A 13,216-nucleotide genomic window follows, 5' to 3' on the forward strand; every position below is an offset into this window, starting at 1 on the left:
GTGTGAGGACCACTGTTCTTTATCAGGGATGTTTTCTATCACAATTTGGAAGCTCCAGGTTGTAAGCAAGGAATGCTAGACTAGGGAATCTGCTAGCTATTTGGGGATTCTCCTCGAGACAAATGACCGAGAAGTACCTGTGTACAACAGAAGTGTACCAATTTTACAGACACACCACCTTACTGTGACTCTGGGCAAGTTATTTAACTCCCCTTAGCCTGGGTTTCCTCATTTGTTCAATTTGGATACGACCATCTGCTTAGTCCTGAGGGTTAAATGAGGGCCTGCTTCCTGCACTGCACTCTGTGTGTGTGCGGCTGGGCTCCACTGGCACCGAGAAGGGATGATACCTCAGTGTCTGAAAACCTCACCTGCAACCTTAGAAGGGTCAATCTGACAGGCATTTTTGCCTGCCCACCATATGCAAAGTTCTAGACTCATTCCATCCAAGTCAAAGTTCCACTTCATAACTAAATCAGGCTACACAAAAATGACTTTCCTGTTGTTATCATTCTGGGATATTCTTTCCCAGATTAGCTCCCCAGCATTAGTCTAACATTAAAAACTCAACAGTCCCGAAAACCACTGAAAGAAGCCACAGAGACTGCTGGGGATGGCGGAGGCTCTCCAAGTCAGGGGGGTGAAGCAGCTCAGAGCTCTAGGAGAGGAGCACCCCCCCATTCCCCGGCCCCACCTCGACCCCTGTGGACCTGTCAGTGCAAAGGAAGCCCTTCCCAAGGAGCAGAGTCAGGAGGGCTGAGACCTGTAAGGCCGCACCCCATCGAGTAAGGGTGAATGAGACCTTCATCCAGGATGCTCCCCCTCCATCTCTCCCTGTCCCCACACCCAGCTCCAGCATCACCATGACAGTGGTAGTGAGTCATACCAAGTGTGTGGTCTCTCTCCAAGTCACTTATCACCCACCCAGTGACCTCAAAGAACCACAGACTCTGAAATATTATTCAGCCTTAAAAAAGAAGAAAATCCTGCCATACGCTCCAACATGGATGACCCTGCAGGGCATCATGATAAGGGAAATACACCAGTCACAGAAGGACAAATACTCTGTGATTCCACTTAGATGAGGTCCCTAGAGGAGTCAAATTCACAGAGACAGAAGGTAGAATGGTGGCTGCCAGGGGCTGGGGCAGGGGGAATGGGGAGTGGTTATTTAATGGGTACAGCTTCAGCCCTGCAAGACAGAAAAGTTCTAGAGGATCTTCTGCACAATAATGTGAATATCCTCAACACTACTGAACCGTACACGTGAACACACACACTCTACAGCTAAAAGATCAGGGTCTCCAGCCTGTCTCTTTCTCGCTGCTGCCTGGCCCCTGTCCTGATCAGCCCTCGCCATTTCTCACATGTAATGGTGAGTCTCTTGGTTTTCCTGTCTCCAGTGTGCCCTTTCTAATCCAGCTCTCACGCTGCTGCCCACAGTGATCATCTCCAAACAGATCAAATACTGTAATTCTTAGTAAAACCCTCAGGAGGAGGATTACTGCCTTCAGGATAAAATTCTCCTCTGGCCTCTGGCCTCACCTCCACCACCTCACCCTTTTCTTGAGCTATATTAAACAGCTCTGCGCCTTCATATGAGTTGCCTTCTGTGCAAACTGACTGATCCCTACTTGTCTTTATTATGCATCCCATTCTCTGGGAGGTCTCTGCAGGTGCCTGGGGTGAGCCGGGCCGACCCTGAGCTCCCCCGGCCCGCCGTCCTCATCACACTGGACGGTAAACCTCTCCACTTCGTCAGTAGGTTCTAAGCTCCTGGCACACAGGAGGAACCTGATAAAGGCGCGCTGATTTGAACGGTATCACGTCCTCGTGAAGAAGGTGAGCTGGAAAAGGAGTGAGAGGACAGAGGATCTGTACTTCCTCTCTGGCTCTCCGTTTTCGGGTCTGTAACACGTGGGATTTGCTGGATTACTGCTAAACTCTGAGGTTACGAGGAGGTTGAACCTGACCTCCAGAGCTGGGTTTCAGCCTCTGGAACTGAGTCATAAAAGGCCTTCCTGGGTAACAGGAAGCCCTTTCAGCCTTGAGAAAAGCCCTAGTAGCAACCCGCATGGCTCTTTCACAAAAAAATTTGTCTGGACTCTTAGAAGTTAACAGTATTTTTATAATGCCAGCTAACACAAGTCTTCTTAGCAAGCAGCAAAACATAAATAAGCACTTAGCTGGACAAGTTTTAGGATTACAGGGTTCATAAACAAACCGTGGAGAACCCATTTAAAACTGTTCGAGCTTTAAGGTGTTTCCTCTGGTTTAAGTGCACTCCTCATTCTACAGATCAGTCTTTCCTCATCTTTCCAGAATCTACGGCCTTTCCCCTTTTGCTTTGGTACCCAGTCTCTGTAGCCAGAGGATGGACCTACCAGTGTGCTCTATCCTCTAGCCAGACTCACACAGAAGGTTTCCAAACCGTAAAGAGATGCTCTCCCATCAAAGGTGTAACTTGCTCCTTCCCTTAGGCCCGGTCCTTGAGACTTAAACCTTCAAGGGGACTCAAATGACAACATGTGCTTCAACTTAACCATTCCTTCAGAAGACATCTCAGATACTGTAGGCTATCTCCAACACACAGCGGCTGATACGGAAGAAGGCAACTTACGTTCATTCAGGTCTACCTCCATTTTATCCTCTGTGTTGGCGCTACTGGATTCAAACAAGTCTTGTTTTGCTCCATCTTCTTCTTCAGAGTCTGTACTTTCCTCACTGTCTGTACTCCCCGAGCTAAGGAAAAAAGGACCAAAATATTTAATGTTGCCTGTCGGCCACCAACTAAATCCAAAGAATTCAAAAGTCCTCCAACAACAAAAAGATCGTACTGCACTTCACCTGGATCCAATCTGCCCGTCATTCTGTTAAGACTGATCCTACTCTGGGTCTCCCGCTGTTCTCCCACTTGGGCTTTGCTTGAAGACACAGATCATAATCTAAACAACTGCATTGTTTGGAGGGTGCGTGGAGGTGTCCCCTGGTGGCGTGAATCTGCATTTCCCTAATTACCAAGGATGCTGAGCTTCTTCTCAAGTGCTCATCTTCTTTTCTCAAGTGTTCTTTTCACATCTTTAGCCTATTTTAAAAATCGGGTTGTCTTTTTTATTACTATAGAGTTACGAGAGTTCTTTATATGCTCTACACAGAAGTCTTTTATCAGATATATGATTTGCAAATGTTTTCTCTTGGGTGTATGCTTTGTCTTTTCATTCTCTTAATATTAAGTGTCTTTTGAAGAACAGAAGTGTTTAATTTTGATAAAGTTTAACTTACCAAAATTTTCTTTCATGTACAGCACTTTTGGTGTTGTATCTTAGAAATCTTTGCCTAACCCAAGGTCACAAAGATTTTCCAGCATTAAGTTTTCTGGTTTTATGTCTTACACTTAGGCCTAAGATCCATTTTGGGTTAATGTGTATATACAGTAAGAGGTATGGACTAAGTTCATTTTTTTACATATAGATGTCCAACTGTTCCAGCACTATGTCTTCCAAAGACTATCCTTTTTCCACTGATCTGCTTTTGCACCTCCACCATGAATCAGATGTCTGCATATGTGTGCAGGTCTACTTACGGGTTCTCTGTTCTGTCCCCCTGATCTATTCCCTGTCTTAATTACTGTACCTTGAAGTCAGGTAGTGTTAATACTCTAATGCTGTTCTTAATGAAAGTTGTTTTGGTTATTCTAGGTCCTTTGCATTTTCATATGAATTTAAAAATCAACTTGTCAACAGCTACCAAAAAAACCTGCTATGATTTTGTTTGGACTGTACTGAATCTAGATCAATCTGGGGAGAACTGGCATCTTAACAGTATTAGGTCTTCCAATTCTTCAAGATTTATCAAGTCTTGATTTCTCTCAGCTGTTCTATAATTTTCACTGTATGGCCCTTGCACGGCTTTTGTCAGATTTACCCCTATATATTTAATATTTTGATGCTACTGTGAATAGTACTGTTTAGTAATTTTAATTCTAATTGTTGGCTGCAGTATGTAAAAATACAATTATATTGATCCAAGATTGTGCAATCTTGCTAAACCCACTTTATTGTTCTAGTAGTCTTTTCGTAGATTACAACACATTTTCTACATAGATAGTAACATTGTCTATGAACAAAGGTAATTTTACCTTTCCCTTTCCAATCTAGAAACCATTTATTTCTTTTTCTTGACTTACTGCACTGGCTAGAACCTCCAGCACAATATTGAAAAGCAGTGGTAAGAACAGATATCCTTGTTTTGTTCCTGACCTTGGGGGGAAATCATTCAGTCTTTTACCATTAAGTATGATGCTCACTGTAGGTTGACTGAAGAAGCTTTAAACAAGTTGAAGAAATTCTCTTCTATCTCCAGTTTGCTGAGCATTCCTATCAGGAATAGATGTTGGATTCAGCCACATGCCTTCTGAATGATTTTCAAATGTTAAACCAACTCTGCATTGCTGGAATCAACCTTGCATGGTCATGACGTATCGTTGCATTTATTTGCTATAATTTTTAAAGGAGTTTCTGTACCTATGTTCATGAGAATAATAGGTCACTTTTCTTTTCACATCGTGTAATGCAATGCCAGCTTTTGGTATCAAGTTACAATGATGTGGCTTCATAGCATGAGATGGGTACTATTCCCTCCTTTTGAATTTTCTGGAAGCTTTTGTACAAACTGGTGTTATTTCTTCCTGAAATGTTTGGTAGAATTCACCAAAGAGAAACCATCTGGACCTTGAGTTTTTCTGTGTGTATGTGGGAAGTTTTATACTAAAAATTCAACTTCTTTGATACAGGACAACTCGGGTCATCGTTTTTTGCTTGAGATTTGGTAGTTTGTGTCTTTCAAAGATCATCTAAGTTGTCAGATTTATTGGCATAGAGTTGCTCCTAATATTCCTTATTACCCTTTTAGTATCTGTAGAATCTGTAGTGATGTCATCTCTCTTGTTCCTGATATTAATAATGTGTATCTTCTCTTTTTTCCTTGACCATTCTGTCTAGACGTATATCAGTTTTATTAATCTTCTCAAAGAACAACTTTTAGTCATGACTCATTGATTACAATGATTTTCCCTACTGTTTTTCTGTTTTGTATTTCTAGTCATTTCTTAAGGTGGAAGTTGAGGTCACTGATTTGACATGTTTCTTCTTTTTTAATGTAAGCAGTTAGTACTAAAAATGATCCTTTAAGTACTGTTGCAGTTGCAAGGTCCAAATCCTGATATACTGTATTTTCATTTTCTTTCAATTCAAAGTACTGTGCAACTTCCCCTGTGATTTTTTAAATGTTTCTTTTTGGTTAAGATTGATTGATTATTTATTCATTTATTTAATTTATTTATTTTTGGCTGCATTGGGTCTTAGTTGCAGCACATGGGATATTCGTTGAGGTATGCAGGCTCTTTGCTGCGGCATGTGGGCTTCTCTCTTGTTGTGGTGTGCAGGCTCCAGGGCATGTGGGCTCTGTTGTTGTGGCGTGTGGGGTTCCAGAGCACATGGGCTCTGTAGTTTGCGGTAGGCAGGCTCTCTAGCTGAGGTGCATGAGCTCAGTAGGTGTGGCGTACAGGCTTAGTTGCCCCGTGGCATGTGGGATCTTAGTTTCCTGACCAGGGATCGAACCCGCGTCCCCTGCATTGTAAAGCAGATTCTTTACCACCGGACCACCAGGGAAGTCCCTCCCCTGTGATTTTTTTCTTTAACTCATGTGTTATTTGTTTCCACATATTTGGAGATTTTCTAGAGATCTGTTACTGATTTCTAATTTAATTCCATTGGGGTCAGACAGTGTATTTTGTATGACTTGAAACCTTTTTACTGAGACTTGCTTTATGGCCCAAATATGATCTCTCTTGGGAAATATTTCATGTATACTTGAATATATTTACTGGGAGAGGTGTACTGAAATATCTGAATATAATTGTGGAATCTGCCTATTTCTCTTCACAGTTCTATCAGTTTTTGCTCTATTCTGAAGCCCTGTTATTAGATATGTAGACATTTACAACTGGCATTATGTCCTTCTAATAACCCCTTTATGACCTTTCCTTTATCCTTTTCCTTTGAAATCTACTTTAATATTAATATAGATCCCTCTACCTTTAATTTTAACCTGTTTAAAGTTTTTTTTTAATTTAAGTTTTTAAATAATTTAAGTTATTTCCCATCTGCAGCATAAATCAGGCTTTTTTTTTTGGCGGTACGCGGGCCTCTCACTGTTGTGACCTCTCCCGCTGCGGAGCACAGGCTCCAGACGCACAGGCTCAGCGGCCACGGCTCACGGGCCCAGCCGCTCCGCGGCATGTGGGATCTTCCCGGACCGGGGCACGGACCCGTGTCCCCTGCATCGGCAGGCGGACTCTCAACCACTGTGCCACCAGGGAAGCCCAGGCCTTATTTTTTTATCCAGTCTGACAAGCTCTGCATTGTAACTGGGGTTTTTGGATAGAGTGAATTTTAAAAATGAGGGGGAGAGGGGAGAGACTGGGTTGATCCCAGTGGGTATCAAATGACATGACTCTGTCTCCCCAAGTTAAATTAACTTTTAGAAACAACTTTTCCCTTCCCCGGGGAAACTTTCAGTCTTTTGTAAGAAACAACACGTAACTCAGCTGCTGCTCTTGTTACTGGTAAGGGGACGTTTACTCAAAGCACGAGATGACTACATCCCTCAGCATCCCTGCCCGATAAGAACTGGCTGCGTCACAACATCTCATGAACGATGTCTACACACTTCGAGCATTTTCAAGTAGATTACCTTGATTTGTTTACACTGCAGACAAGTGCAGTGGCACAATTTACACCAATTTACAAGGGCATTTCTGATCATGACAAAAGCACTGATCTCTAGGTCAAACATATATGTTTGGAGAGGTTACAATGTACGTCTCCTAATAATCATTTGCTTTATGCACTGGATACTATTACTACTATAACGAACTTTTTTTCACCTTGACCGTCTTTGGGATTCTGGTGTAAATGCAATGTGTTTTTCCTCCCAGATATCTTCCTCATCAGAGCCACCATCATCAAACTGCTGTATTCTTTCCTTACAACATGCTTCAAACAAGGCAATATTTCCCTACATAAAAATGAGAGAGAGAAAATCAATTTTAAAATCAAGTTATTTTCCGCAAAAGTTACCAATGTAAATCATCTTCTTCTATACCCTTTAAAAAAAAACTGTGTCTATCACATACACCAAGATAAAATGTAAGCAACTAATGTCAGCTTCTGTGTAAGTAGCAACAGAAAGTTCCCCCCAAAAGACTGGCTTCAAAACTAGCATACAAGAAACTGAGACTGTCTACATATACTCACTTTCATCTGGTGAAAGCACCATTTTAATTCTAAGAGCCTCCCTGGCCCACCTACCTAAGATGCAGCCCAGACCTACCCTAACACAAAGAGCTCTTCTTTTACCGGGCCAGCTAAGCAGTGATGAGTGTCATGGTCCAGTCGGTTAGTTTCTAACTTATCACAACAGCAGATAAACCACTGGTCTCTCATGTTAAGTGACATAAAAATCAACATTGTGCCCATTCAAATGACACTAATCCTGTGTCAATCTACTGATGTGGTTGACTTGGCGTTTCAGAGCCGCCTAGCGATGAGAGGCTGGCCCTGATCTAGCCCAAGTTTCGCTCCTGGTGACATGCAGCAGATGTAAGAGGCAGCAGGCTGGAGTCAAACAGCAGTCTTTGGAGCTCAATATCTACACTGGTTTTATTAGCCCTGTCACATCTTAAACCAGGGTTGCAAATTCACATGCCCACAGGGGCCAGGCAGGTCATGTGAGTGGCTGAAGTCACAGCAATCTGAGACAAAGCTTCCTAGGGCGTAGGGGTCCCAGTGCACACAGCTCTTGCAGGCAGGCTCTGAGAGAACCCCATTCCCACTTGTCCATCTCACGTATGCCTTGTTACTCGCGACAGGCCTTAATACTTACACTTTCATTTGTGTTGAGAGTGAAGTTGATGTCTGATACCCGATCAAAAGAAACACTGTAAACAAAATGTAAGTGCAAGAATAGTTAATTATCTATAGACTCAGAAACAGTATTTGTGAAATTCTCCAAATTTAAAATATTTACACTATCATTAAAATCTCTGTTAAGTAACAACAAACTCTGCTTGCATTAAATGATACCTCCTCCCTTGGTATACGGAATTTACACAGGATGGGAAGGCTGGAATGGAAGCCTCTTGCGACATAATAAACGCACCCTCGAAGCCTTCCTATAAAAGATTTTTAACATCCATGGTAGAAACCATGGTTCCATGGGCCATACTTCATAACCCCAAAAAGGTTATTTGCAAAGAAGAAATAGGTCAAAGCACAAAAAAGGTCACAGAAGCTGTCAGACCCCGAACTTTCTCCAGGCAGAGTCAAATTCATACATAAAACACAGATACCCCTGAAATCTTATGCTATAATATGGCATCGTTAGGAAGAAAGTAGGGAGTAAAAGAATTCAGAGCCTATTAAACAATTTTTGAGTAGGTGGGACTATTTTATAATCCTTAAAAGATCTGTTCTCATCAAACATTATTCCAAATACCCAATACAAATTCTAAAGAGACTATGGATTCCTAACTAGTAACTTTTTTTTTTTTTTTTTTTGCGGTACGCGGGCCTCTCACTGTCGTGGTCCCTCCTGCCGCGGAGCACAGGCCCTGGACGCGCAGGCCCAGCAGCCACAGCCCACGGGCTCAGCCGCTCCGCAGCATGCGGGATCCTCCTGGACCAGGGCACGAACCCGTGTCCCCTGCACCGGCAGGTGGACTCTCAACCGCTGCGCCACCAGGGAAGTCCCTAACTAGTAGCTCTTAATAAATGAGTCCAGACAGACAAATGCTGAGATGCCACATGGGGGAGCCTGCGGGCTCTGGGGTGAGCGCTCCTGGGGCACAGACACAAACATCGAGTCCTTGCTCTTTCTGGATTTCAATGAGCGGGTGCTTAGGGCAGCTGACAGCCTTCAACTACTGCTCTGCTTACAGTGGAGCCTCCAGGCCCCTGTGCAACACAGCATGTTGTTTGGCACAATTAGAGTGTGATGGAAAAAGTCTTTTAGCTTCTCACCTGCCATAAACTGCAACTTATGACAAACAACAGCCTCCACTGGCTGTAGTTCAACCAACTACTGAGCATCTACTGCTAGTGGGGAACCCTGAGAGATGCTGGGTGTTGGTGACCATCATCAGGGAGCCCCTGTGAGAGAGAACTTGGCTGGTGAGCTGTAACACCCCTCTTGTAAATACTTCATTTATAAATACCTCTCATTTCCCAAGGTCAGATGCTAGAACATTTGTTTTCATTTCTGTGGATGGCCCACACATCTTCTATCCATTAATTCTGCACATTACCAATAATCCCCATTTCTATGCTCCTCTTTCCCTGACTGCAGAATGAATGAACTTACGGCCTGGCTCTCGGGCGGAAAAGCCCCAACTCTGCCTTCTGGTTAGTCAGCTAGAGAAAATACACAGGGGGTAGAGCTGCTCAGCCATAATATGACACCCCATTCACTGTGTGCTGTAAAAGAACCATACCTGCTCAGGCCAGGTAACTAGGTAACTGACATAGGGATTAACTACTTTAGATGATGTGATCTAGCACTAAAACCTCAAAGAGGAGAACAATGACTTGAGTTCCTACACCTAATACAAATAAACCTCTGTGAAAGATGTCAAGCCCAAGGGCAAGCCTGCTCTGTGGGAGTGACATTCTATTCCTACATGTTGTCTGGGTGCTTCAGGCTGATAGGCTGGAACTAAAGGAACACTTGGAGGGCAGGTTCCTCCCAACTCACGAATGCAAAAGGGTTCCAAGAATCCAGGAGAACCAGAACATCTCACAAAGAGCAGGAGTGTAGGAGACAGTTATGCAAACAGAAGACATACTCACTTGCCAATGTCATCTTGATCTGCAAACTTCTCATCGTTGAAGCCAAACTGGTCAATAAAATTGGACGTCATTTGTTGCATCTGATAATCAGAAAAGGCCTGGCAACCCCAGGACCAGTGACAGTGATATAATGATTCTAATGACATTCTACATACTATTTGCTCATTTGTTTTCCAGAAATCATCTTATTTATATAGCCATAGGGCCTAAAAAGTTGGTGTGTTTTTCTAAAAAAAAAAAAAATCAAATAATTTCAGACACGATTTACCCCAAAAAGGAAATGTTTGGAATTTGGTCCATAAATTATTCTAATGCACATGTCATGTAAGAAATGTTAAGTGACCACTGACCTCTATTCCAAATTATCTTTAGAGAGAGGTTTGGTCTAGTTCAAAAGCGTGATCAAGTGACATGTGACAGTCTGAAATTATAAGGTGTATCAGTCACCTCTGAACACAACCAACCTTATCTTAAGATCCAACCAATGGTAACCACCCACCCTCCCTCTTTGCATCTCCCCACCCACAGTCCACTACAGCAACATGGCACCAGAGGAGAAATGACTAATGATCACAATCACAATCCTACAGCACGATGTTCAGGGACACTTCATTTTCTTACAAAAAAGATTTAAGGCTCAGAGGCTAGGAAGAGTAGAAAAGTAACTACTATCCTACCTGCCTTAGAGAGAGGACAGAAAGTTATAACACTGATCCAAAATCACTCTGAAAAGCCTACAACACTGAAAGACCCATGCAGGAGTCGGCTCTTGTTTACTACACCGTTTCTAGAGAGCACCAGGCTCACTTGGGTTCTCTTAGGCAAGAAAGGGGGAATGTTAAAACGGACTCCACAAAAATGTTGCTATTCTAATTTCAAACAACAAGCAGGCCCGGGGGAACAAGCGAGGTCAGCAAACATGTTCCATGTTCTCAATCAGGAGTAAAGAACAGATGAAGATATGCAAGTGCCACTCCTCACTCTGCCCCGAGCAATAAATATGGAGACAAATAACGTGCGTGCTGCCCACGGACAGAGCTGTGTACGGACCTCACGGAGGCACAAGCAGCAGCTGGCAGCTGAACTAAAAGCGTCGCTCCTGAGGCCACTACTGGGAAGGCCAAGTTCTCCTCGGTTCTCCATCTGAGCAGAGCCCACGGACTCTACCATGCAGACAAACACTGCAGAAATGCCTCTGCCGTTAATTCCTGATTATTCGTTCTGGTGGCAGGGAATTATGGCATGGATAATCCAAATAGTGGATAATTTAAAAATAAACCTTATATTTGGCTTTGGAAGGCATCTTTTCCTTAGGTCTAAAAAATGCTGCATCTAGTTTACCGAGAACCTAAAACCTCACTTTTCTCTACCTCGATACCCACCACCCCTCTGTTCACTCTCACACTTTCCCGCTGCTCCCTTCCTTGCCCAAAGAGACAATACTACATGAGCACTTGGGGCCAGCCCCCCAGGGGTGCATTTGGTAAGGCACACCAAAGCTGTGGGAGTTCGGGTGAAAGCAGAACGGTAGGGACAAGTTCTGGGAGGCTGGGCTGAGTTTTGGACATACGAATATAAAATATCGTAAGTAGGAAGAAACCAACTTGTCTGAATTGCTTTATCTTTTATAAGGTATGACGCATGGTTGGTAGCTTCAAAGGTGTGGCAAAGAATCACGAAGTCCTTCTTCCGAGCAAGCAGTATAAGCCAGGCTCTGAGTTTATTGACAGATTAGAAATTTGGCTGCACAAGGGGAAAAGGTCCTTTTCAACTGTTTTGATTCTTTTTTTTTTTCTTTTTCTTTAAATGTTTTATACTTCTAGAGATCATACTGTAAATCTTTTGGGTGTAAAAGGGAAGAAATATTCCCAAAAGTATTCCTTTAAATGCTTCATAATACTTTAAATGCTTCATAACAGAATGCAAATACTAAGTGTATTATAAATACATGTGTGAATGCATACCTGTACAAACATATAGATACATATACAGATACACATAAACATGCACACACATATTTGCATTGTCTCTCTTCATCTATGGAGGGAGATATATAGCTGCTGACAGACACAGCCTCCACGTAGTAACGCAGAGGAAAAGAAAACCAACAAACCGTAGTCCTCATTAGCTCTGAGTCTACTGTAGCTTCTAGGAAGATAAAGCCAGCAAAGAACTTAGGTCTCAAGGCTGACTTTGACTAATAAAGCCATCGAGGCTTACTAAACCCACGTAAGTGAGGGCTGCTACTGTACTCTACTGGAGCTTAGAAAAGTGTTCTGGACGCTAGAAACCCAAATCTGGAAAGCACCAGACAGTTGTGTGATTATTAAAAACTTTTAATTATGCAAAAAAGGGAAAAAAAGAAAAACCCACGTCTCAGAACTGTCATCCTGGCCAAAGCCAGGGACTGTTCAAGTCACTGAGAAGGGAGCCCACCGCTTTCTTAAGTAAATCTCTTGGGTGGACCCACCTGGGCAACAGAAAGTCCCCGTCCACAGACCTGACGGCCTATGAACAAGCCTGTCGAGGACGGGGGCAGTGGGAGTGGTGTCCATCCTTGGCAGCCAGCCCTAGTTCTTCAGACACCACACGAGGAAGACCTCCTCACCCTTTACCCTGTGAGGCAGCCTTAGGAGGAGGAAGAGTCAAGCTCCAGAGGTGAGGAAACCAGAAGGGGCACCAAAGCTGTGAGCACGCCCCGAGCCAAGTATGGCCCCCCGCCAAGTCTGTTAAGTGAGCTGCCCTAAGCTCTCTGTACTCGAGCATTAGCAACAGACCTAGCTTTAAATGTGAATGAGAACCTCAAATTGATATATATAAACTGATTTGATTATAAAGGAGACCAGCATGAAAGTCTTACATTAACCTAGATTTGTATTCTTAAATTCAGAAAAAAATGCTTTGGAGTATGTTTATTTTCAAAATGATCCATGAGTGGTGTACAGTTTAAACATGCAAAGAAAAGTTTACTGGAAGGCTGTCAATCAGAAAAGAGTAATTATTCTTCCTCCTTTTAGAGGGTTACATGAAGTGGATAAAACCCACAGGTACAGCAGCCTGGTGTTAAGGCAGTTTGGTGACTGGGCTTGCTTTATATGCACATCAGCAGTCAAAGCAAAAAAATGTTAGAAAATTCTCCCCAGGAAAGCTATGACCCTGTAACCAGATTTCAAGAGATGTAAGGGAATCCACTTTCCTGGTACCAAAATGTCACCAGTACCCGATTAAATCAGTTGCCCGGAAGTTCCGAGTTTATTAGCTTATTTACAAATAGATGTTTAAGGGCATTCTTTTTCTTAAAGCTACTCGCC

At 43.0% G+C, this 13,216-nt stretch overlaps 1 protein-coding gene across 25 annotated transcripts in view; it reads right to left on the bottom strand.

The window, feature by feature from the left end:
* The window catches only part of PPP6R3 (protein phosphatase 6 regulatory subunit 3), a 127,084-nt gene that overhangs the window by 16,702 nt on the left and 97,166 nt on the right, over positions 1-13,216 (bottom strand). For 17 of the 25 annotated variants that reach the window (XM_089914382.1, XM_089914380.1, XM_089914390.1 and 14 more), the window contains 4 exons: positions 9,906-10,003; positions 7,945-7,999; positions 6,947-7,077; positions 2,621-2,742 (listed from right to left, as the gene is read on the bottom strand). In XM_089914382.1, coding sequence (XP_089770508.1) covers positions 2,621-2,742; positions 6,947-7,077; positions 7,945-7,999; positions 9,906-10,003 — 406 coding nt within the window. The remainder of the gene's footprint in view (positions 1-2,620; positions 2,743-6,946; positions 7,078-7,944; positions 8,000-9,905; positions 10,004-13,216) is intronic. The other 8 variants (XM_022591183.2, XM_022591187.2, XM_022591168.2 and 5 more) reach the window with 2 other exon arrangements.

This window comes from Delphinapterus leucas, chromosome 7, assembly GCF_059928025.1.
Source record: "Delphinapterus leucas isolate spDelLeu-1000000601 "Yukka" chromosome 7, BTC_Dleu_Yukka2, whole genome shotgun sequence".
NCBI classification, from domain to species: domain Eukaryota; kingdom Metazoa; phylum Chordata; class Mammalia; order Artiodactyla; family Monodontidae; genus Delphinapterus; species Delphinapterus leucas.